Source organism: Helicoverpa armigera, chromosome 24 (genome assembly GCF_030705265.1).
Source record: "Helicoverpa armigera isolate CAAS_96S chromosome 24, ASM3070526v1, whole genome shotgun sequence".
Lineage (NCBI taxonomy): Eukaryota > Metazoa > Arthropoda > Insecta > Lepidoptera > Noctuidae > Helicoverpa > Helicoverpa armigera.
In genome coordinates this window covers 863,809-890,608 of record NC_087143.1, presented here as the reverse complement: position 1 = coordinate 890,608, position 26,800 = coordinate 863,809, and the positions used below count along the sequence as shown (strand labels likewise).

At 34.3% G+C, this 26,800-nt stretch overlaps 1 protein-coding gene across 1 annotated transcript in view; it reads left to right on the top strand.

The window, feature by feature from the left end:
• LOC110382099 (protein madd-4) overlaps positions 1-26,800 on the top strand; it is a 374,672-nt gene that overhangs the window by 303,099 nt on the left and 44,773 nt on the right. Inside the window, exons 7-8 of the mRNA XM_064041070.1 lie at positions 7,706-7,888; positions 9,599-9,715. Coding sequence (XP_063897140.1) covers positions 7,706-7,888; positions 9,599-9,715 — 300 coding nt within the window. The remainder of the gene's footprint in view (positions 1-7,705; positions 7,889-9,598; positions 9,716-26,800) is intronic.

The window sequence follows — 26,800 nt, the reverse complement described above, 5'->3', positions numbered from 1 at the left end:
ACAAAAATCTGGCTAATCACTAAAAAACTTAAATCTTATTAATGACATTAGTTAGCAATCATGCAACGGATACCAAAATGTACCCGAGTAAATAGCATAGTGCTAACATAACGTTTTAATCTATCTATCTAATATGGTGTTCGTGCACCAAGATGACGATTTAGAAGACATTTTAGATATGTTCGCATGCAGTTTGTGACATTTGTTTGCGTCATAATATCACACAGTCGGATAATTAGAATGGTTTTAATTTTTGACCCTTTTTGTAACAAAAGCTGGCTCAAGAATATGAAAATCTTTATAAATCTACATCAGTGAATGTGTACTACCTATTTGTGTTACGTACCAGTGATTCTCAGCAATGAAGGGACGAGGAAGAATAATTTGTTAGAAAATATTTGTCAAAATGTATGTCTTTTTATGCTTACTTGAAGTACCTATGTGAACATTAATTCAAGATCAACAATACTTATTTCAACACAATTTAATTACCAACAAAAACACTACAACAAAAAACGAAACATCACATTATTTGACATTCTCTTTCGCAATCAAAGTGTCGCATTCGCTTGATAATCGCCCCGTACACTGCCGGCCGAAATAAATGGGGCGTTAACTTAATGAAACTGTTTAGCTCCCGTGCCGTTCGCTTGTGGCCCGCTTAAATGATTAGTGTGCACGAATTAAGGTTTTTGTGTTTAGTTGTAGCTTTTCCAGTTTGGGTAATGAACTGTGTATGTTTGAATGTGTTTTCTTTATTTTGTTGCTGGTGTAGTTTTTATAAGTTTAAAGCAACCAAAGGAAACAATCATTAACGATTAAAATAATACTTAGCTTTCAACAGCTATTCAAACAAATAGGTATATTACAGATTATCAAAATCTAAAAGTATATTCCTGAAGCCTCAAAAATAACCCCAAAAATTGTAATACTTTGTTCAAATAAATCAGCGCTAAACTCGTATAAAATTCACTAAAAACCGTGTTCCGAGCACATTGTCCCCAAGTGTACGATAGGGGCGACACATAGCTGTCTTGTTCTTTATTTAATAAATGCACATACTGGAGAACACAACGGATTTATAAGTACTATATTGTATTGAGAAAAGCGAGAATTAGATGATTCCTTTCGATAAAAAATAAAGGGTAAATTATTTTCACTGTAAATGCCCGGATAAAAAGTATATGTTATTTTTTTGTATGTTCATCATAATCCATGCACTTTTGTGTGAATGAGGAACAAACATACATCATCCATCCATCCTTGCAAAACCTTGTAAAACACTGACTCAGCTGCATCCGGTTACACTGGAAGCCGACCCCAACATAGTTAGGAAAAGACTGAAGAAGAAGAGTCTATACGAATCTAACCAGCATCAAACTATATTCTCATTCTACCACTTTATACCAATTCTCTAACCAAACCCAGTTTAAAAGTTCTTCTCCATCGGTTCCTAAACGCAGGGATATTACTACCACTTAAAAGCTATCAAACTTCAACTATCTAGTGCTCATAAAGTCTAAAATTCAATTAAAAATTCTCAACGATCAATTTATTGTAAGTTAGAACTATAAGCGTACCCGCAGACTGCAAACTTTTAGTCGGCCGATAATTTGTTTGGGCTCATTAATCAGTATGAAGATGAATGGTAGTACGCACATTACAAAGATCAGGTATTTGGCTGGTATCAGACCGAGCGAAAACTTTGATAGGAAACAGGATTTTCTTTAGAAAAAAATTGGCAACTGTCGGCCGACTGTTGAGTCGTCAGTTTGCGGGTACAATGTTTGATAGAAAACTGTTAGTGCACTATAACTTTTCAATATTGTACTAACTAAACTGAGGTAGTTTAATTTTGTTCTGTATCGTTAGTAATGGGAAGATGGGCGCGTGTTACACCGTTGTGTAATTAGGGCGATATTTTATACGATTAATGATTGGTTTTTGATGTTCATTTTCTTGGAACATTTAAAGATTAAGTATTGGGAATAATTTCATCCTGAAAAGTCTTTCTTCTCAAACATGCTGACAGTAATAGGGTGTCATTTACTGCGTTTAAAAAAAAAAGAACTCATACGAAACTTAGACATCCACATTTCTTCCTTACAAAGTGAAACTAAACAGAACAATAGCAGAGATTGAATTCTCTCCTCAGTTGCGTAACACACCGACTGTGACGAACTTTGGTGTAAGATCACACAACTTCTTTCCAAGACTTATTGTGATGAGACGAGTGTGAAGTGCTTTGATGCTGTTAAGAAGATTTTTGAAGGAAGAAGTACCTATTAAAATTGTACTCATCTTCGAAATATTTGGAAGTAGTTATTTTCTTATTGATATTTGGTGGAATTTAAACTTTAACTGTAAATACCCACATATCGAAGTCAAAAAGTTGGCGAATGGCCTCTTAATGTAAACAGGGCTATTTGTTGCATTCGATCCATACTGTGGCGGGGAACTTTTATGGTTATTAAAATTACGTATCTAAAAACGCCATCTTTTTTAAATTGCAAAATTATGATTTTCGTAGGACATAGTCAAAATAGTCGCACAAAAAATATACCATAACAACGGTTCCATTGATCGAATAAAACTTTCCTTCTAGGTCACAATATAGACAGAAAATATTCAAAAAAGAACACCCAAAAGACTCAATATTCAAAAGTACCCCAATTACAAGCAATTCCAGTCTGAAAATAAAATGAAGTTAGATCCTTTTTAACGAAATTAGGACCATTAAAAACTCGTTAGCACTATTGTTCATTGCCGACCAGACAAAGGATGATTACCTACTGTTCATTTTCATACTTATCTTGTTACAAGATAATAGATGGACTTTTTCAATGGATGGAGTAGCTGGGAGAGGATACGTCAGTAAGAATATTTTTATTAATATTAGTAGGTTCTGCTCGCTGTTTCACTCGAGTTACTTGGGAACTACTCCGCATACCACAATAAAAAAGTGGCTTCACCGATAGGTGGGCTAATAAAAATTAAAATATTTGTTCAAATATGATCAGCAGTTTTAGATATTAGCGCGTTCAAGCAAATAAACTCTTCGACTCTATTAAAAATAAATTATACATGTAAATATTACTTTCTTTGTAACGCCTTCATGCTATAAGAAGTGAAAATCCTCATAGCCGCGATGGTATAGTCATCGGCAAGGATATTGAGCCCTGACCTTCACCTGTGCAGAAGTGATTTATTGGTTTATTGCAAAAAGGACGCGTAAGGTGTACGGTGCGCAAAGCGATCACCACTCTTCCGCCGAGAGCTCATTTTCCGTGCCGATAACTATACAGATTTTTATTGAACATAGTTGATTACAGTACTTCACAAAAACATGGCCATACCATGATAACTCCCTGTTAAAAAAATGTAACTCATCTTTAAAATTTACTGCTACAAGACAGGCTTAACTCCAACCACTTAATTTACCATGAATCTCGAAACTAACATTAAATAAATAAATATGTACCTATATAATAAAATAACAGAACATGTATCCCGGATAACGATCGTACCATTACGTTCAGGCTACAAGTAAAAACTGTAATCAACTTTTATGTACGAGATAAATTTTAATACCAACGACACTCCATTTGCAAATTTAAATTTACAAAGTTGCACCCGTATTGGATATAAGATAAACGCACTGGATAAATTGTTCCGAAATCGAGAGCAGACAACTTTATGGGTCTTTTGTGAGATAGTTCTAAATTGGAATAGTATAGAAAAACTAAATGGGGCTTCATGTTGAGTTAGTTAATTGTGACAAATATTGCTGGTTTTTATTTATCCCAATTTTGATAAATGTTTTTTTTTTGTTTCGGAAAAGCTCATCTTCTACATCAACTTCAGAATTTTGAAAATATAATTGTTTTAATTTATAAATAGTCGGGTCTTAAACGCAACACTTGTAGGTACTAGAAATATTTTTAATTTCCCGTTTAAGTCCCGATTATTTATAGATATCTGTACAAATTGCGAATATGTAAAAACCTTTATAATTGTTACGATACTCAAGTAATGCATTCAGGTTTACCTATTTGTTACATACACTTAGCTGTAGATAAATTATGAGAAAATGATACTAAATTAGGTATCGTCTAAAGAAAGATACTAATTAATAAAGCTTATTTTTTTATTTCCCAAAGCGGGCGAGTAAAATACCCAACATATTAAAAAAAAACAAAACAACAAACTCTGTTTACGAAACAAGATACAAAAAAGAAGAAACAAGAACGAATCAAAAAGCTCCAAACATAAAATTATTTCAAAAAAAGGAACGTCTAAAATTTGCCAATCAGATTCAAAATACGAGGGCAGTCAATAAAACCGAAGCGAGCAACTCATTATCATTCTATACGCGACCCCCTCCCTTGCAAAGAAGACCCGATTAAGTTCGTGAGTGGTTCGGACTACAATATCCTTTTCACAGAATGCAAATTACAGTGCGGTGTGAGTGGCAGCCTTTTCAATGGGAGTTAGCTTTTAAAGCTGTGTTTTTTTCTGGATTTTGATGCAAAATATTGATGATATTTACCTACATTATTTTGGATGAAAAAGATTGAAATATATACGAATGCAAGATTTAGATGCGATATTTCGTAATATGTCGAGCCGTTTTTCATAGTTTTGGCTGCATCTATACGAGTATTTAGATATGTTTGCGTGGGCTTGAATGACTGACCGACGAAATTAATATTGGGAACATAAACATGATATTAATGTAAAGTAGGTTATGTATAGGTACACATAGATCTAGACACACGGCAGTGTGTCCGCCAAGTTCGAGCAAAAAAAGCGACACACCAGCCGTGGGTTATATTACACGAACCATTTCGGGCCAAATTCGACCCCCCTGTAACTCAAAATCTATTTTATTTACGCATATCAAATTTCTAGTATCTGTTGAGATCCCCTCACTTATCTAAAATACAAAATTTCATTAATATACCTATTGTAGATCTTGAGATATTGACGTCAGAAAATCGCTATTTTTACTATACACTCACTGACTGACTGACTGACTGACTGACTCACTCATCAAAAACCTAGACCACTTCCAATGGTCGTATTGACTTGAAATTTGGCATGGAGGTAGGTCTTTATGTCAAGGTAAAGGAAAAAATCTGAAAATGGCGTGTGAGTCGGTTTAAAAATAATGAAGGTGTTTTATACCCGGTGTAAAATACCCCTAAGGAACTAAAACGAACTTTTATCTATATTTATATAATATATAATATATTTTCGAATGGTCATATCGATCTGAAATTCGTTACAAAGGTTTGTATTTAGTCAAAGTAAAGTAAAAATCTGAAAACGGCCAAGTGTGAATCACTTTCGAAAATAACGAATGTGTAACTTTGATCCACGAACATAATATATGATAACATGTCATGTCAGTCAGTTGGTAAATCTAGTCCATTTAGTTAATCTAGTTCATTTCTTTGTAAGAAACATTGTGCATATTAAAAATTTTTAAAGATAGTATAAATTACACATTTCTTTACTAACTTCATCATAAGAAAAAAATAAAATAAACAACCTTACAAAAATAAATGAAATCCCACCCAAAACAAAAATGTGAAAGACTGCCAAGTTCGATAATATGGGAATGCTTCGCCTATAAAAGAAGTGAGATCTGAATAAGTACCAAGTTCCATACACATACCTCAGTTAAAAATAGTTACTTTTTAATGATGTTACTTGGCAAGTTTTAATAGAAAATTAAATACTTGATTCATTGCGTTTAGTAGGTTTATAACAAGGTGTGTGAAAACTTGCCAAGTAGCATCATTAAAAAGTAACTATTTTTAACTGAGGTATGTGTATGGAACTTGGTACTTATTCAGATCTCACTTCTTTTATAGGCGAAGCATTCCCATACTATCGAACTTGGCAGTCTTTCACATTTTTGTTTTGGGTAGGTATTACCTACTGCATTAATTTCAGATTTGTAACTACGCACGGTATTTGAACACAAAATTCTTGCTCATAGAACCATATAATATACAAACAAATAATAATTTTATTTCACTTTTAGTGACTATTAAACCGTAAATATCTGAAAACATACAAAGTTAAACAAGTTATTGAATTAACAAAATTATTGATACAAAGCTGCGTAAATCGTGTTAATACGCTTTGAAGCATTTTAATGATATCATTAAAAATATTGAACAGTAATATAATGAGCTACAGCTCAAATTATTATTGGGGAATGATTATTGAATATTCTTCAAAAATGTGTAATATTTAACGATTTGTGAAAGCGATCCTATCATTCACTCAAAGACCAATTAACTTACAGCACTTTCACACTGGCAAATTTTAGACGCGCCTTTCAAAACCGATCGTCACGTCGCTCCGGAAACGTCATCTTAATACCAGTAGTTGTCAATTGTTTGTTCACAAAACAGCTCGGCAAGTGCGGTCAGAAAATTCTGAGCGGAAAATCCTCTGGTGTAAAAACGCTGTAATAATGGTTTTACAATAACATCATCTGCCTAGTCTTATCCCAACTTTGTTGGGGTCGGCTTCTAGTCTAACCAGATGCATCTGAGTACTAATGCTTTACAGGGAGCAACTGCCTATCTGACCTACTCAATTGTATTTCAACCATCCTCATCCTCCGAGCCTTTTTCTCAACTATGTTGTGGTCGGCTTCCAGTCTAACCGGATTCAGCTAAGTACCAGTGCTTTACAAGAAGCGACTGCCTATCTAACCTCCTCAACCCAGTTACCTGGGCAACCCGATAGTCGATACCCCTTGGTTAGACTGGTGTCAGACTTACTGGCTTCTGACTACCCGTAGCGACTGCCAAGGATGTTCAATGGCAGCCGGGACCTACAGTTTAACGTGCCATCCGAAACACAGTCATTGGTGTCTAAGATATACTTAGAAAGTGGTCAGACCATACTGTGTATGTAAAAAAAACGACAAACTAAGTCTTGATAAAAACACTTAAAAAAAATAAATGACATATTAGCCGTCTTTATAAAACTAACAGTACAAATAACAGAACTAGGTTAGCGAAGGCGTTGTTTGTATTGTTAGAAACCCAATCTGTTTGTAACCCGGTGTATATATATTATTATGTATTAAGTATTTATGTATTGTAATATGTTTTTATTCATATCTATTCATGACTTTCTCTTTTTTTTTTGTTTTTTTGTACTACCTATTTATTTTCTCCCTTTAACCCGATGGTTGACTGGTAGAGAATGCCTTGAGGCATTAAGTCCGCCAATGTACCTATTTTGTACATAAAGTATAAATAAATAAATAATTAGTACAAGACCTAGAATTAGTGTTTCTTGTGAAATTACCTTGTGGCGTGTGACCTCTGTAGGTAATGGCCTAGATTATTGTGGCTAGCTCTTGTTTTATATTCATTGAAATGTATATGAAGAGAAAGTAAGAGAGAGTGGGGATCATCAAACTATGGTTACGCGAGATGAGGGCGTTCAAACAATCAAACGTTTTTTATTTTAATTTATTTTTTATTCATTTAATCCATAACCATTTCTACACAGTACGGTTGCTTAGATTGATATTCAGCAGATTGTGAATGATCAATTTCACTCTAAATACAGTAAAAGGGACTCTTACAATTATACTGACTTCAACCCACTCTCTCTCAAGACACGGCATTTTCCACCTAAAATAAACTAACATAAAGTCCATTTCCCACAGCCCTGTCGCGGCAACATATCCCTTCTAGAAGAGGACATATGGCGGGAACAGCAATGCGGCGCACATGACGACACCCCCTATGGAGGGGAGTTGTTCCACTGGCGAGCGCACCGTGATGATGCGGAGCCCTGCGCTCTGACGTGTCGGGGGACTCCTCAGCACTCGGGGCAGAGTCCTGAACCGGTAGGTTTGAATTTTATAAAGGATTCTTTACATAGTATAATTCGCTTAAATTATGGCAACTATAAAAAATCATATGAATACTTTGAGAGCCATTTTTTGCCACATGTCAGCGGTGTATTCTTCTATGCTCCGTCATTTAGGTTGCTGAAAATAGGCTTCTTTCAAACTCGGCAAAAGGTGTATTTGTGTTTGGTTTTTGTCGAAAAATAATTCTATGTATGATCAATATTTATTTGACTTTCCACAGGTTGGTTTAGCTTTTTAGTAGTAAAGGTATTTTATTAATTCGTTGTTTGGTAATTCTCAACTTTGTTAGTGTACATACTGGTAGCTAGAGAGGATTTACCATATCTATATAACTGATTACATAATTATTCCAATGAGGCTATACAATGTGTCCCGGGGATAAGTGACCGCCCGAAATTTTTTGAATATTTGTACAAAATTAAGGATAATTTCATTTATATTTTTGAAAAAAATCATTAAAAAAATTTTATTGTCAGGCCTGTTAATAACAGGCTTTGCTCTTTTTTTTCAAATTTCAACTGACTGTATTTTTGCATTTGTTTGAAATAGCAGCAAACATTGCTGTGAGCTTTTGTAGGAAATATCATGTAGTTTATTAATAAATTAAAAGAAAGTGATATTAAGGGGGCATTTATTGGACTTATTTTGAAAAACCTGAAAAAAAGGCGTTATTTTCTTTGAATTTTTATTTTCTTTTTTTTCTAATAAATGTTTTATTACATTTTTGTTATGTTTGATAATTTTAATTGATAAACTATGATGTCGGCTCGTCAATAAAGAAAAAGAATTTAAAAGATGTAAAACTTAGGAAATATCTTAAAAACTGCAGCACGTCACAGTATTTACTAAAAATCATTAAAAAAAAACCAAAGACGGTAAGTCCCAAATATAAAGGAAATTATCCTTAATTTTGTACAAATATTCAAAAAATTTCGGGCGGTCACTTATCCCCGGGACACATTGTATACTGAAATAATTTTAGTATTTCATTCATGCAGCAACTAAAATTGATGAAATCCTATCTTCTCCAGTGAGCGTTGAAACTTTAATACTCATGAAGACACGACAACTTTAAATTCCAGACTGGTATTAAAGGAAAGTTTAAAAATAAAGTTAGTCGACTGTCAGACAAAATCGTAACTAGATTTAAGGCCAACCTTAGTATGCAGGGTAGAGTTGACCTCTGTGTTAAAACTCCAAAGTTTCGTCCAATGATTTCTATTACTATACTTAAATAGATAAGGATTATACCAGAGATAAGTTACATATTTCTATGCAGCTCATTTAGTTAGTTAGCTTCTGGAATAACAGATTAAAAAAAAAAACATTTTTTCACCCTGAAGAACAAGCACGAAAGTATGAAGGGTCTCCAAAAGGATCTTAGTGACCAAACCTAGTATTTTCTAAGACGTTTCTTTAAGTTAGGGTTACGCCTCCTGTTCACGACATACCTGAACGTTGAACCATCAGCTTTACCGTACCGTGTACATGATTGCACGTTTTGTTGTATCTTATTCATGGCCCTTTTTTTTAAACCTGTGGCCTTCGGTACAAGAGGCCTAAATATTACAGCAAAAATTGTCCAAAAACAATATACTGCGGTGTCATCGAATATAGATCATGATCTCTGAATGAACAATACTCTGTTATTTTGCTAAACTAAACTAAACCATGTATTTGCAGACGGTAGCCCTGGATGACGAGGATCGCGTGGTGGTGGCGGTGCTCGCGGCGAGGGTGTCTGATGGCACCAGGTGTCGTCCCGGCAGTCTGGATATGTGCATCGATGGCAGATGTCAGGTTAGTATCCTGGTTGTTCTTGAATGATCTTTTATATGGAGTGTACTATGTGTAGGATAACTAGTCATGGAACCCTACAGGATTTGAAGGAGATCGGAGATTATTGTGTAAAAACTAAGCCGATTTTTTAAGTTTAATGGTGATACATAATAATCGGCAATATCCCACGCTGAGTTTTAAAAGTAAGGTAATTATAAAAAAATCTGTTGCACCTTGAACAGGCTTTAAAATTACGTGTGCACAAAGACCTATGTTATTTTATTTCCTTTATGTACTTGCGTGATCAATGCAAATAGGTAATGTATATTTTCTGAAATAGAAATTATAAAACGGCTCTAATTATTAAACTACAAATAAGTATACCGGACATTTCAATACTTTGTAAACACCCAAAAAAATTCCATACCTGAAACTATCAAACATCACACAATTAGCTCAAAACAAAGCCGAACCTACATTATGTTGAAAACTTGAAATTCTCTATCTAAATATAAATGAAGACAGGTAGGGACCAGGGACGGTGTTGGGTCCAACGCTGAAAACTGTCAACAGCTATTTTGAAACCGGAGAGTGGGGGCCCACCGACATGCTAACAGACAGTCCGGTTTATAGGGCTGTGGGTCATTTTATAGTTATTTTGGTAGAAAAATGGGCCTATATTAAGTAATAAGATTCATGTAATAAAAATCGGGTAACCTGGTAAGAAAATGGTTACTGTAATTCTTTTACAGAAAAAAATTATACATTTTGTTTTAGAATTTTATTAGAGTAGAACAGTATAGAACCACAAAATTAGATACTTATACAAAGGAAGATTTTTAGACAGAATAGACATTTAAAGACGTCAGATAAATTGAAGAAACTGCATAATACTAAACGAGATTTCTACATTATTTGCCACATTTATAACCAGAATAACATCTGTACACTTTATTTATAAACTATTACATATTATTAACCAATTAACCCACAGCATTTAAAAAATTAACAAAATTAATTTATTCTACTGCATAACGTTGCAACCCTAGCCACACGTTAATGTGTAATGAACGGGTAAATTTGGGTACAGTCGCGACCAGCCACTAGTTATTACTAATTTACGTGCCCGACTGTACTTTCTATACGATTTGACGACTATTTTCGGATATTTGCTCGAATTCACCTGAAATTTCCCAAATATAAGGGAAATTTGGCTGGATCTAAATAACGGGATTGCTACAGTCTGATTTGGTGTGTGTTGGTTTGAATATACAATTTTGGAGGATAAATACTAAACTATGGGAGAGAGGCAATGCTAGTTGGGGTTTTAGAAAATACTTTAATAATGCTTCGATTTTATTTATTTTGACAAACTTTTGGTAATTATATTACTTGTGTTTTGCACGGGATACTTGAGGCATTTTTTAAGCTAGTAGTGCTGAAGTAAAACTACTTTTAGCGTCTTGTAGACTGAACAAGCTTGATATCTATGCTAGTAAGTTTTAAGCAAGGATAGTTGAAATTGAATAGATAGTAGAGCCCTACTAATTAAATATCCTAGCTTTTATATCCTTTCCAATTATTATGATTATCATAAATAGTCAGTGTCACAATGTGCTGATAATAATAATCGTTATTATTTTATTTACAACGCTTATTATTTTATTCAGAGGCACAGTTTTAACTCAATCAAATAATGCAGTAAACTAATTTATTATTGTATTGTATAATACAAATTTTATGCTTGGAAATCAATCAGTCACTAATAAATAATACTTATTGGTATTTCACAATTAAATCATTTTCAGGGAACCCTGATTTTTGGTTGTCATTTAACAGGCAAAACAATGAGTATCAATAAATTGGCCAATTTGATTTGGTTGGTTATAATTGAATGTAAATAAACCAACTGTTTTTGTGGTTTTTATTCATATTGTGGAAACCGATTGTCATGGTATATGGACATGTGACGCGGAGGAATTAAAGTCATGTGGACGGATGTAGTGGAAGAGGACAACCAAAGAAACGATGCAAAGATTGTGTGAAACTCGATATGGTTAGAAAGAATGTTACTTGTGAGATGACGGCTGACATAAGAGCACGAAAAAAGAAAATATAAAATACTAGCTTTTGCCTGCGACTTCTTTCGAGTGGAACAATGACTTCCGGCAGAGTTTTAGTTTGACCAATAGATGGCGATATGTCCGGAATAAATTTTATTTTTTATTTTTATATTTCTTTGTAATAAAAACTATCCTATGTCCTTTCTCAAGTTTCAAATTATGTCTGTACCAAATTTCACACAAATCGGTTCAGTAGTTTAGGCGTGAAAAAAAGACAGACAGACAAACAGAGTTACTTCCACATTTATAATATTAGTTAGGATTAATAAGGGCAAGAGGCTGTTGATGATATGATGGATCATCTTCACACAGGCCAAAGACATACTACTACTATTAATTTGGCTTTTCTACGCAGCAAAGCTACGCTCATCCATTTAAAATTACTATAGACTAATATCAAGAAATAGTTGAGGCAATAATATTCCTCGATTGATATAAGTCGAGTAACGCGCTTGCCTCAACCAGACCGCGCATATATTAATATTTCAACAAAATTACACGTTTCGTAGGCACAGAGTAACAATATTCAGTAGTCTCAATTCTTTGACGTTGTGAATAATTTTTATTTCTTATTTTGTCTGTTGGAGTGTGGGTTAGGTATTGATAAATGTCTATGTTTTAAATGAAAACATTATATTATTGCCTTTATAATGTAATATTATACTGTTTTGTATATTTATTTCGATTTTGTCTATTATATATTTATTATTTAGTTGTATACCTTTTGCATTGAGTTTTTGATTTTTAAAAGAACTAAAATAAGAGGAAAAACAAGAAGATTGCCGCGAATAAACTGCTTGAAGACTAAAAAAATCTCAAAGTGGACAAAGCGGGATAGATAACTGTCTTCGTAAAAAATATCGCCTATATCACAACATTTTGAAGTACCTAATTTTCAATATTGGCTCAATATACGTCACAAAGTCACAAACAATATTACCTCTCTATAAAATTATAATAGATTGGATCCTCTACACATTTTCCCACTCTGTGGCACAGACGCGTCATCTCATCCCATGAATACTCCTCGCTGGTAAGTACTTAACGTGTGGTTTCCACGTAGCTCGGGAGAAACGTGGCTTCCTACGAAAATGTTCGGTTTCTCAACATTTTGTAATGAACGCTCTGGTTTCATTACGTCTGCTGTTTACTTTATGTAACCGCCAATCGTTTATGTTGCCGTAATTATTAGCGTAATCAAACTGATGTTTTAACGGGAATGGAAGATTGTTTGGTTCAAAGTCAAAGTCAAAGTCAAAGTCAAATCATTTATTTCATTTAGGCCTTTACAAGCACTTATGAACGTCAAAATTATAACTAAGTTTGATTCTAGTTGCCCATTCCAAAAGTAGCTTCCTATGGAGAAGAACGGGCAAGAAACTCCATGGTTACTCTTTTTAAAAATAATATAGTATTACAGTTTGTATGTATTGATACATACAGTAAAAGCATGCGAAGATCATGTAGAATCGCAAAGACAAATGAGGATAAAGTGACAATTAAAATGCTACATGGTGTTCACATTTACAAATTGGTTTATATTTTGGTACAAAGTTACAAACAAATAATCAAAAGATGAATACAATTTTATTTGCTGGTGTAGTTTTAATTTGTTAATTAATTAGATATTGTCAGTATGTCCTATGGAGCAGGACCAGCATGTTTCCAAGCATTTTTATCTTGAATGTAATCTTCTAATTTATAATATGCTTGCTTACAAAGTGTGGCTTTTATATGAGTTTTAAACCGCAAGTCATTCAATTCCAGAATGTTGTCTGGTATTTTATTATAACATTTGACACAATATCCCATGAAAGATGTATGTACTTTAGATAATCTAAACTGCGGGATAGCTAACTTATTTTTATTTCTAGTGTTATAATTATGTCTATCACATATTTTATCAAACAAATGTAAGTTTTCCTAACATACATGATATTTTCATAAATAAATTGGCAAGGTACGGTCATGATATTAATTTTTTAAACAGTTCCTAAGAGATTCACGACCACGTAAGTTGTACATAGCTCTGACCGCTCGCTTTTGTAAGATAAATATGCATTCAATGTCAGCAGCTCGTCCCCACAGCAGAATGCCGTACGACATGATGCTGTGGAAGTAACTAAAATATACCAGTCTAGCTGTTTCTACGTCCGCTAGCTGCCTCATCTTTCTAATAGCATAGGCGGCCGAGCTAAGACGACCCGCAAGAGATGTTATGTGGGGTCCCCATTGTAGTTTTTTGTCAAGAGTGATTCCCAGGAAAACTGTCTGATTTATAAATTCTAGTTTTTGACTATTGAGTATTATGTCACATTCACTACTTTTTACATTTGGCAATGAAAATCGAATGCATTTTGTTTTTTTTTCATTAAGAGCCAAGTTATTTGCGTTGAACCAATTTTGAACCTGGATAATGGAACCTGGTTCGCTTTTATAGCATGAGTTTGTATAGATATAAAAATACTTCAGGCGTGGGCTGTATTTTTTTAGACTAAATTCGCGGTTTTGTCTGATAAGAGATTGATTTTATAGGAAAACTTGAAAATAATGAGAGAAAGTTGTGTTTTCGCTAAAATGTAGTTTCATTGGCCTAGCGGCTAAAGCACTAGCCTTTAAAGTACAGGTTAGGACTTGATTTAAAAATTCTGAAATCGCTAATCCACCTTGACCAATCCTGTTGATTGACGCTCAATTGCTCTCTATATGTAAAAATGGAAAAGATCATGACGATGATTCGATGTTCAACTGTGAAAAATAACATAAAATAAATATATATTCACGTCAAAACCTCACCTTAACAGGTGTTTACAGTAAAGTAGCAATAAACAACAAACACGCTTCTTTTAACACTTCGCCTCGCATTCAGAGCGTGACAACGTTGTGCTGTGTGTGTGTGAGGTAGGTCTCACACTAACATGCGTCATACTTCGTACTCGTCATATACGTCATACTTCTGTGTACAATTGGTTTGCAGAACTGTGGTAGAAGAAAGTCGCTTAGATATTTTGAAGTCGTATGTAATTTCAAAGGTATTGATAGAACATCCTACAACAGTTTTCATCGAAGCAGAAGACTTTCCCTTAGCAGATAAAGTTTTCATACAATATCTTGGACGACATAAAATCCTGAAAAATCTTCTTAGTCTGCTATCTTCTGCCAAGGAGAATCCTTTAAGAAAGCGTGATATCGCATAATATACAGCATTATTATCAATTTAGCAACTTGGGCTAACCTTATTGTGCTTGTAAATGCACATAATTTAACACCATGAGCACATCTGCAGATATTACAAATACGTATACTAGTGTGAGATCCACTTCACCCAGACACACAAACGCGTTACATACATATAACAAGGCGACAGAACAAATGTTATGATGATGTGGACTCATATTTCTGAGGAACGTGCGCCGAGATCGGACCTAGATCTGTCAGCAGGATACCGGTCATCCAATTTGTTAGGTTTCCTTAGAAGAGAGGTTATGCTGTTCACATTGAAGTAGGATTGAGTAAGCTAGTAGATGTTGAAAGATTTATCTTATTTATAATTTCCAAGAGATGTTTCAGCCGCGTCATGCGGGAACTATACTCCACGTAACCGGGCAGAAAGTCTGTAGCTAAGCTTTCCTCGATAAATCGACTGTTTAATACTGAAAAATTTTGTTACAGCAAACAATAAATCTCCTGTTTGTTAATAAGTATTAGACAACAATGTATATATTTTTTAAATATTAGTACTCAGCTGCATTTGGTTAGACCGGAAGGCGACCCCAATTTATGTGGAAAAATTATGGGCAGATGATGAAATGGCATTGTATACGACAATAACGATCTTCAAAAAATATAACATCATACCCCACAAATATCTAAACACAAGTGAGTTGTGCTTGTGTATGCCGAGTGCGTTGACCTCATAAGTAGCGATAGCAGAACGCAATGCATCTCAGTTGAAAGTATAAGTCGTTATCAACGGCGAGCGTGTCTAGCGACCTACCCTGTACTGAATATTTAATGACTCGGTAAGGGGATGGGGTGATGGGGGTATGAGTGGGAGCGATTTTGGAAATCAGAATATTCCCACTTGCTTTCATATTAGAAAGAAGGAATTAACTTTACGAGAAGACATGATTCATAGACAATCGAAAAGAAAATAAATATGAAACGAAAATAAGAAAAAAAAACGAAAACTTCAACCCCTGGTTTCACCCGCGTACCGAAGACTCTATTTAGCGCCCGATTAAATAGTAGCTTTCCCATATGTAGCGCGTGGGCTATCTAACACTGAACCAATTATCAAATTACTCTTGTAGTTCTTGAAGTTAGATACATAAAAATAAACCTATATAAACAAATAAACCTTCCTCTTCAATCACTCCATCTATTAAAAACCGTATCAAAATCCGTTGCGTAGTTTTAAAGATTTTAGCATACATAGATTTATTGACAGAAGAAGCGACTTTGTTTTATACTATGTAGTGATATTGCAACAAACTTTGAAAATAAACAATGATCAAAACCGCTATTTCTTTCACATTACACCACAGCCCCTTATAACAGCACAGTGCAGTAATTCAGTTAGTTATGCTTTGCCAGCGGACACGAGAATAAATAGGCTGTTTTTGTGTGAAAACAATGCTAAAATACCGTGTTGAAATAACAAATTGGATTCGCCACACGTTATAATGCTATTTGTGAGACTTTTAAACATATACGTGTGAGAACACCCTAATTTAAAGAGTTATGAGTTTGTCTGTATCTACCTTGTTTGTTTTGTGAAGTTGGTTAACTAGCCTTAGAGCGTGGCATGGCTTGATGAGACGAAATATTCAGTTGGTTTTGGGCGTCTTTTCATGGAACGTAAATTGACAATCTGCTGTTTTTTACCGCGAGCCAATGCTGGGTTCTTACGGGTGGTATCGTATACAAGCAATAATAAACAACTACTACTGGTACAAACGATGACGCATATCACTACTCGACGGTTTTTTTGCGGCACGGAATATGTCGAGCGTAAAAAAACCCGAGCGTGGTTATCCGCACGATAAAATCCACTTGTATGAGAAGTAAAAACTGTTATTACTTTAGTTCACTCTTAGATGATATGAATAGGAAGGGAGTGAGTGTCAGTATGACGAGTGACAGGGGAAAATTGAAGAAAATGACATATTGCGCCGACCCCAAGTAATATTTGGGAACAGGGCAGGAGAAAGAAGAAGAAGACTTTAGTTCACTCTTATTCTGTGAATATTTTATGAAAAAATTGGCAAACAAATTAATGATATTCTCTCATGTCGTGAGTGTTTCTAAACCTAATTTAATGACGGTATTTTCCATATTTAACTAGTCTAGAATCAAAATATAAAACTAGATTAAAACTCCTAGGATTGTAGATTTAACTCGATTCTACATAACAAATGCCCGGGGGACCTTTATCAGGGAAACTTTTTAATACAATTTCTAAATTCACGTTCAGATGAGACTTAAAATTCCGTTTGTATGTGAATAAAATTTCAACTTATGTAGAATCAAAGTTAATATTATTTAAGAATTTTAGTTTCAGTATTTGTGATTTTAAAATATGTTTAAAACTAACTGGGCCTCAACTCCTTCCTAAATCGGATATAAAGTAATCTTACTCCCTTTTCAGGCTTTAAACTATCTGTGTACTGAATTTCAGTTAGATCGGTTTAGAAGTTATGACGGAAAAGCGCGACAAACAGACAGGGAGTTAAAGGATATATAATTTACTTGATTAAACTTATCAGGATAATTAAATTCTCAATTCAGTTTGTATTTCTACAGGAAGACAGACCAAAAAGAAACAAAGAAAAACAATTTATCTATGTGTACTCTACCAATCACTGTTTTATCTACACAAACTCCTATATATGTAAAACTACAAAAAATCAATCAAATCGACATAGCAACCAAACTACCTACAACTATATATTAGCCTTCAACCATCAAAAACAATCTTCAAAAAAGATTTCACACTCATAACACCACATCTAAACGAAGAACCTTCAAAACCTTTTTTCGCATTAGCCTCCGAAACTGAAGTCAAAATAAAAAACCGGCCAAGTGCGAGTCGGATTCGCGCACGAAGAATTCCGTACCATCCAAACTAATATTCTATATACATTTATATATTTATCGAAATCGAGCAAAAAAATCACGTTTGTTGTATGGGAGCCCCCCAAAATATTTATTCTAGTTTTCAGTATTTGTTGTATAGCGGCAACAGAAATACATCATCATCTGTGAAAATTTCAACTGTTTAACTATCACGGTTCATGAGTGACAAACGGACGGACGGACGGACGGACAGAGGAGCGAAAACAATAGGGTCCCTTTGGGTACGGAACCCTAAAAATAAAAGGGTCACTATCTAATAATGCAATAGAACAAAAACATAAGTTTGTTTGTAGAGGTCGAGACAGATTTGAATATCGTCGGCAATCCTGTTGATTTAAGTATGACGCGGGCCCGAGGGCCGGGTTTACCTTTTAAGTACGTGACACCGAAGTGTAGCTTATTTTTTTCTTTGGTGGTGATATTTTATTCTTTCATATTTTTTTGAAGTTATTTTGGAAGGAATCTTGTTTTGAAATGTAAAGTTTTTTTGGTGTTTTGTTTATCTTTCGTTTATAATTAAAGTGTTTATTGAAATACGATAAATTGTAATAATTAAATTAGCACTCTTTCACGTCGATTACACTGAAAAGCACCGCTTATCACCGCTTATGACGCTGTATACTCGCCCTATATACGTCCTTATGTACTTTCCCTAGACTCCCTTATAAACTCTTTTGCAAAAAAAGCGGGCACCTATGCGAAATCTTAGTTTTAAGGACTTTACGTGTACTTCAAAGGGTTTTAATGATTTTAGTATGTTTCTAGCATCAAAAGAGTTAGCCCAGCATGCGTGAGAGTGTATTCTAAATTTGAATTTTGTACAATTGCTAAGAAATTGGTTAAACCTTGTTTTGGACTAATTGCTAGCAGAAAGTTCGTCGGTGTTTTGAAAAGTTTTTGAAGTGATTTTCAGAAAAATGATAATGCAGTTTTAATTAATGATTAATGTACTTTTTTGTTAGATCAAAACATTTTTGAAAAACTATGCGTATTTGTTAAAATTTTCACCTGCTTTAAATGGGATATACTGATGGTTGATGACAATGTTAAGAGTTTCGGTATTTTAGTGTAAAGCGTTCTATTGTTTAGATATTGTACCTACGTGTTTTAAAATATCGCTTTTTCATAAATAAACACTAATTAGAAGAGTATCAGTACTTTGAGCTGCGACAAAACCAATTTAAAGTAAGCAGTGCCGATCACAACTCGTCTCCTGTCAGACTTTGTCATTTTTAAAAGTCTTGAAATTCTACAAAATACAGAAATAGCGCATAGACTGTGAGCACGAGGTCTTAAGGTCTCGTAATCACTGATTTTTAAACAACCTTGTCTCTTGGGAAACTCCGTAGACCTCTGAAGATCTATGAGTCTGAGCGTTCAAATAGCGTGTTTTCATCCCACGGACATTTTATTAAATAAACTTGCCTACAATGAGATTTTCTGGCATCTACAGCACTTTCTTGCTTAAATCATAACAATAATTGACTATCTGCTCATTTCTTAAGAACCATACGTTTGGCCAATAATTTTGAATTCTTGACTCCCTTTCAGCTAAACCGTCGTTTAGTAACCCGATACCTATGGAGTTATCTAGAGCTTCAACGCGGCAATAATTTGACTTTTTAGATAGCTTTAACCCCCCTCATCATTTTTCATGTGGTTAATTTTAACATTTATCACAAAATTTGGTATTTTTTAAATGTCAAAGTCCGATAGGAGACGAGTTGTGATCGGCACTGCTTACTTTAAATTGGTTTTGTCGCAGCCAAAGGTACTGATACTCTTCTAAATAGTGTTTATTTATGAAAAAGCGATATTTTAAAACACGTGGGAACAATATCTAAACAATAGAGCGCTTTACACTAAAATACCGAAACTCTTAACATTGCCATCAATCATCAGTATAGCCCATTTAGAGCAGGTGAAAATTTTATCAAATACGCATAGATTTTCAAAAATGTTTTGATCTAACAAAAAAGTACATTAATCATTAATTAAAACTGCATTATCATTTTTCTGAAAATCGCTTCAAAAACTTTTCAAAACACCGACGAACATTCTGCTAGCAATTAGCCCAAAACAAGGTTTAACCAATTTCTTAGCAATTGTACAAAATTCAAATTTAGAATACACTCTCACGCATCCTCGGCTAACTCTTTTGATGCTAGAAACATACTACAATCATTAAAACCCTTTGAAATACACGTAAAGTCCTTAAAACTAAGATTTCGCATAGGTGCCCGTTTTTTTTGCAAAAGAGTGTATATACCTACTCCCTGTACGTACAGTTATGAGTTCCGTACAATAGGTATAACAAAATAGGTCTCACCTCAAAATATAATCCAACATTTCACGATGCTAAGTGAATACATATTATTGTACGTTACTATACTCACTTATGGGCTTCCTTTATTTATGTAGTCATTACTCTAATCTCCCTATACAGGTACTCCCCTTAGCAATACCTTCATGTACCTAAATTAACTAAATGTAAATGTAGACCTGTGTTTTTTTTAATATTAAGCCGTATCGTATGGTCATGATCACAACCTCGTTTAAGAGCTAGATCCATCTCTACCTGGACATACAAAGAAACTGAAAAAAAACATTGATTCAGGGTCAAAAATACACACACATTTTCCTATTAACTTTATTACAATGACCTGTATCCATTAAGGTCCTGGAGGTCCACTAAATAAGGTCGTGAAAGCTAGAACATTGTGTGAAGGTACCCAATTAATTATTACCAGGCTTATACATAGGGTCCCGCATAATATATTTTGTTTGGTGTTACCTTCGTTATTACTGTGTGTTATGAAACAAAGTAAGCGTTTTTTTGTCTGTTTGTTACCGAAAAACAAAATCTAGAAGATATTTGTCAACAGTGAGAAGAATGTTTAGGAAGGTTTATGTATTTAGAAAGTGGCTTATCTGTATAAATAAAGCTGAAGTGACTGTTTATTTGCTTGAATGCGTTCATCTCAAAAATTAGTCGTTCGTAGCCCATTTATCAAAGAACCAAGTATAAAAATTGGTCATAAATGGTTTTCACAGGTCGCAGGTGAAATCGCGAGCTGAGACTAGTAAATTTTATAATATTTGACTTCTATTCCCGTTTTGTGTAGGCGTACCTAAAAATAACACAGTACTTTGAAACTCATTTCACATAAAATGGAAACCTAAAACATTTCCAATTCTCAAAATATTTGCAATCGTTCGTTACGGAAATTAATAAACTTGGGTCTTCATTTAACAAAGATACTAAAAAGTATTTATTTCAGGATCATTAAGGTACACTTCGGATACAGACAACTGTCGCAAACCGTCCGCGGTTAAAACTTGCGTCAACAAGCTTTCGCCATAGGTTTCAACCGAATACCCTGGAAATTAATCCGTACACCCGGATAAAAGTAGCCTACAGCAGCTGACCTCAATTAATAAATGGCCTTTACTTATTTTTCAATGAGGCCGAGTAGCTATACAGATGCTCAGCTTTATAATTGTATTAGTATAAATATTTAACGCATAGGACTTTATATGTAGGTTTAATGTAGTTTAAGGCCGTATACGGAGAGAATTTTCTGCATACGGCCTAATAGACGCGCGCGGCCGATGACAGACTCCATACTATGCCACCACTACCGCTGGCAGCGCGCGGCTCGCGATTTTCGCCTGTATCTGAAGCGTACCTTGAGTTTCAACAAAATGTGAAAATTCTTGGCAACCACTGGGGTCCTGTTCGTTATAATTGTAATTAATTTTACCGTTTATTTTAATGTTACAAGGTTTCAAGGTACTCTATTTAACTTGCAAAATAACTGTTTGGATATATTAATATCAAAATTGCTAATATTTGGCTAGACTTAAGTGGGTTGAGCATTTCTTTGTAATTTTAGTAGTTTGGATAGCCGTTGCAGGGTATATATGTGTTTTTGTTAACTAGCGGTTCTTTGCGGTTTTGTTTAGGTTTTTTGTTTTAGTTTTTTAAATATCGTTGGTAGTCCTTGTACAGGAAGTCACAAGCCTGAAAGTCTGTTAAATAAGGTACCCAGGTATATTAGGAAATATAATATTTGAATTTGATATATATCGGTTTGCCAGGGTTACTGGGTAGAGGAGGTCAGTTTGACATTCGCTCTATAAAATGTAAAAATCTGGTACTCAGCTGCATCCGAAAATCTATAAAATTCCCAAAATTCTCAACAATAATTTCATTTTCTTGATTTCTACGGTGTAACAAAATTTCACCAACAACCAGATTTCAGCATTTCGAACTTAACTCCATCCAATTTTTAACCTTATCCCTTTTGCAATAAGGTGTCAAATCGCCAAATCCAATTCGGGAACCCTACCTGCAAATGTTAGCAGATTGTAATGTATTAGTTATCGAGTTTCTCGACTTTTGCTCTTTTGAATTTTTCGGGTATTTCCTTGTTAGACTATCAATAGGGTATCGGTTTTTACATTCTATACTAGCTGTTTCTCGCGACTTCGTTCGTGTTAGGTGTTTATATAAAGTGGCTCAAGTGTTATTCTAAGTTATATAAATCTGTTAAGTAATTATTGCTTGTAAGCTCCGTGTAAAATATTGGTACTCAGCTGCATCTGACTGACAGACTGGAAGCTGACCCCAACATACATAGTTGGCTACAAGCTAGACGGACGATGATGTCAAACAGTATTTTCGTAAATGTAATGTGCAAACGCATTTACAATATTAATGAAATTAGGTTTAGCCCGCTATTTTAATTGTATCATAAAGAAACTTCCCGAGTCTTGTTAAGGTACCTTATAATAATTTTGGCACACATATATTATATAATTTGGTCTAGAGCCTAAGCAAGGACAGGGGCTACAGGAGGATTGGTTCTCTGGGGTCGTGGGTGAAACCACAAGAAACAGCTAGTACCTACAAAAATATGAATAAATAACCTCTTCATCGGCTCTGCGTTCCAGTTTTATAGACTTACTATTTTGCATGCGGGTATATCTTGGATACTTGGGTTTCCGTTTTATTTTTGTAAAATACTAGGTATTTTGCATTTTATGGCAAATATATTTTTCAAGATTTTCTGAGTTACCATGTTTGAGCTCTATTGAGTGTCCTATGTGTCCATAACACAATATTTTTTAAAGAATTTAAACTTATTTATTCTTGTTATTATCCAACAGCGCCAAAAAAAGAAAGAGACATGATTTATTTATTTCCTAGCATCACAATGATTTGCAGTTTTTTTAATGTAATTATAAATACCATTATTTTACCCCGCTAAGTAAGAAAGAATAAGAATCTTTATTTGCAGAGACACGGTATTAGGTACAGGTGTTTTGGTAAAGTTACATAAAGTACATGCATATCTCACCGCTCAATCGGTATGCAAATTTTGAGTAGACACTGGTACATACTACATTGCTATCTGCTTGCAATGACTATTTTTTGTGATTAATGAATACAAAAATCAAGTCTACAATATGACTTGGTTTAATTGACATGAGAAATCAAATCAAATCAAATCAAATCAAATCATTTATTTTGCAAACATGGGTGGTAAGTACATAGATGTTACAAAGAAAATATAAGTTCTCCATGTTTTGCCGGCAATGGGCATGCAAATAATAAAACAATGGTTTTTGTTATTAATAGTCCCAACACTTCAAATTAATATACACTAATAGATGTCGTTAAACAATAAATAATAATACCAACCAATGTCAAAATTAAATTACATACAATTAAACTAATACAGTCAAATTACATTACAACTTATTAGACGTACATATCTACTAATTATAATGTTACTTTTAAGATTATAACACAACATTCAGGTCATTGAACACATCACGACTGGGTGGGACTATATTTCACTAAAGATTTGTCGGACAGAAATTCTTTTATAGAGTAATAACTTTTGTCTACTAGGAGATCATGGAGAGACCTTTTAAAATTCTTAATTTCTATAATTGTTCTGATAGGCCCCGGTAAATTATTAAAGATGCGAGAAGCTGAACAAAAGATGCTCTCATGCAATATCTGAGTTTTACTGGCTGTTGTGCGTAGTTTATCCTTACGCCGTATACGCGTGTAGTGCTCAAACATGTGGATATTGTTTTTAACAAACACTGATACCTCGAGTATATAGATGCACGGTAGTGTTAATAATTTATTATTTTAAAAAAATGGCTTACAGGAGTCGGTTGCGCATAAGTTGAATATAGCCCTGATGCAGCGTTTTTGAGCAATGAAAGCTCGCTCTTTTTCCGTACTGTTGCCCCAAAATATTACACCGTAACGGAGAACACAGCCAACATAACCATGGTAAGCTGTTAGCAGGGTACTCAGATTTGCCATTTTCCCTAATCTATATAACGCATATGCAAATTGGCCCAGCTTTTTGCAAACGTGCTCAATATGAAATTTCCAATTAAGTTTGTGGTCAATATTTAGTCCTAGAAATTTCGTTACTTCCGTTTCCTCAATGTTGCTATCTAGGTAATGAATTTTTAAAGGACCTGTACGTCGGGTTCGTATTTTAAAATCCATTATTTTAGTTTTGTCAATATTAATCATTAAATTATTAATTCTAAGCCAATCTATAATCAGTAATATTGTTTGGTTAATGTCAGATTCTAAGTCGATTGAATTATCATTAGTAAATAAAACGGTGCTATCATCAGCAAACAGTGTAAAGTCGTGAGTTGTTACCGAAGGCATGTCATTTATATAGATGAGAAAGAACAAAGGGCCGACAATAGTCCCTTGGGGAACACCGAATTCAACTATTCTAGATTCAGATACATACAGTTCTTCTGTTTTAGTACTAAGATTTATCCTCCGTACTTCTGTGAATTGTTGTCTATTGCTAAGGTATGATTCTATGAGCTTGTACACATTCCCTCTTACACCATATGCATACAACTTCCTTAAGAGGATCATACAATTTCAGTGTAAAAAGCCGGTTATTCTTTCCACTAAAATAAAACTGAACTCTCGTTAGTGAATGTACGATCAAGTACTGAATATTAGCGTTAAAAGCTAACAGTTTGACGCTTTGAAAGCTTCGCGTAGATTCATAGATTTTTATTCAACAATTTTTGTTTCGGACACACGGGTTTTCAATTTTGAAAGCCTTTTTCTTGAAATGTTTTTGAAAGAGATTGATGAACATACAGACAGACAAAGCTAGAGGCCGAAAAATATTTTGTCTTCTCGACCAAAAAAGTCTCATCTAAATCGGTACTTCCATATTAGAGGCACAGAGCCAAAGACGGATAAACATAGTATACAAGTTTAAGAGGTACAGTGCCACAGATATACACATACGGACATACACACATAGCGATAAAAAATCATACCTACCCCTTGTATTCGTCGGTGCTTCAAAACTTAACCAGTGTAAACCGGATAACCACAATCTTTGTATCTCTAATCAAATATCCCGTAAACAATGAAAATACGAAAATTGTATCAAAAAATTTTAATAGAACCAATCTTTCCAAAAGTACATAGGTAAGTAAGCAAAATTATTCGCCAAACTTGCTAGCAATATCTACGAGCACTCCAACCATTTCTGAAAACCCAACTGATTTTATAAATGATCTCCCCGGTTTTGATTTTCTATATTGAAAAGGCATTTCAAGTAAAGTGCTCTTTTGTTGATAAACAAACGGACGGAGAGCTTTCACCATTGGTTTTGGCAATAATTAATTATCTGTTATTGAGGTAGGTACCTATAAATGAAAATGCCGGGGCTGCGGGATTGTTCGAAAGAGTTACCGCGGCCCTGGAACATAAAGGGCTTAAGAAGAAACATGGTCTTGGTGGCCCAGTGGGTAAAGGACCAACCGCTCAAGAATGAGTGTCTGGGTTCGCTTCCAGGTCAGGCAAGTACTAACGCAACTTTTCTAAGTTTGTGTATACTTTCTAAGTAGGTATATCTTGGAAACCAATAACTGTGTTTTGGAAGGCACGTTAAAGTGTAGGTCATGGCTATTATTAAACATCCTTGGCAGTCGTTACAGGTAGTCAGAAGCCAGTAAGTCTGACAACCATACCTAGGGGTATTGGGTTGCCCGGGTAACTGGGTTGAAGAGGTCTGATAGGCAGTCGTTCCTTGTTAAGCACTGGTACTCAGCTGAACCCAGTTAGACTGGAAGCCGTAGCCATAGTGATAGGGAAAAGGCTCGGGATATAACGAAATGAAATGGTCTAGCAATTACCTCTGGTGGAATACATAGATTTTAGTTTTTGGGTTTTACGAAATTACTCGTATATTAATTTGTAGTTTTTGAAGAACTAGTTATTAGGATTTTGAGAAATGGATTAGCAGGGATTTATGGATGCTCATACATTAAAATATTTGTGTTATTATATATCTATTCATATATGGATGTGTTTCAAGAGGCAGAAGGATGAATGAGTTCTAAGAACTACTAGATGTGAAAAGATATTATTCATTAGAAACAAATATTATTGTTTTATTATACATAAAAGTAACAAGTACTATGCTATTAATAAATAGTTTTAAGTTTTTAACGGCAATTTTATTTTATTATTTTTGGCTTTATAGGTGTTTTTTTTTTCATGTAGTAACTTTTCTTTAACGATGTAAATTCAAGGTGTATTTGTGATTTCGGACTTTTAAGTCCAGGTTTCCTCAAGATGATTTCCTTCACCTTTATGACTACAACTAGGCATAAAAGAGAATAAATAAATCCTTCATTATTATCCCAACAAGCTAAACGAACATAAATTATCCAATCACGCTTGCATACCAAAACAGGTGTAGGTTACTCCAAGACATTCCCAACGATTATTCTAACGCCCAGAGTGAAGGAAACTTACTCC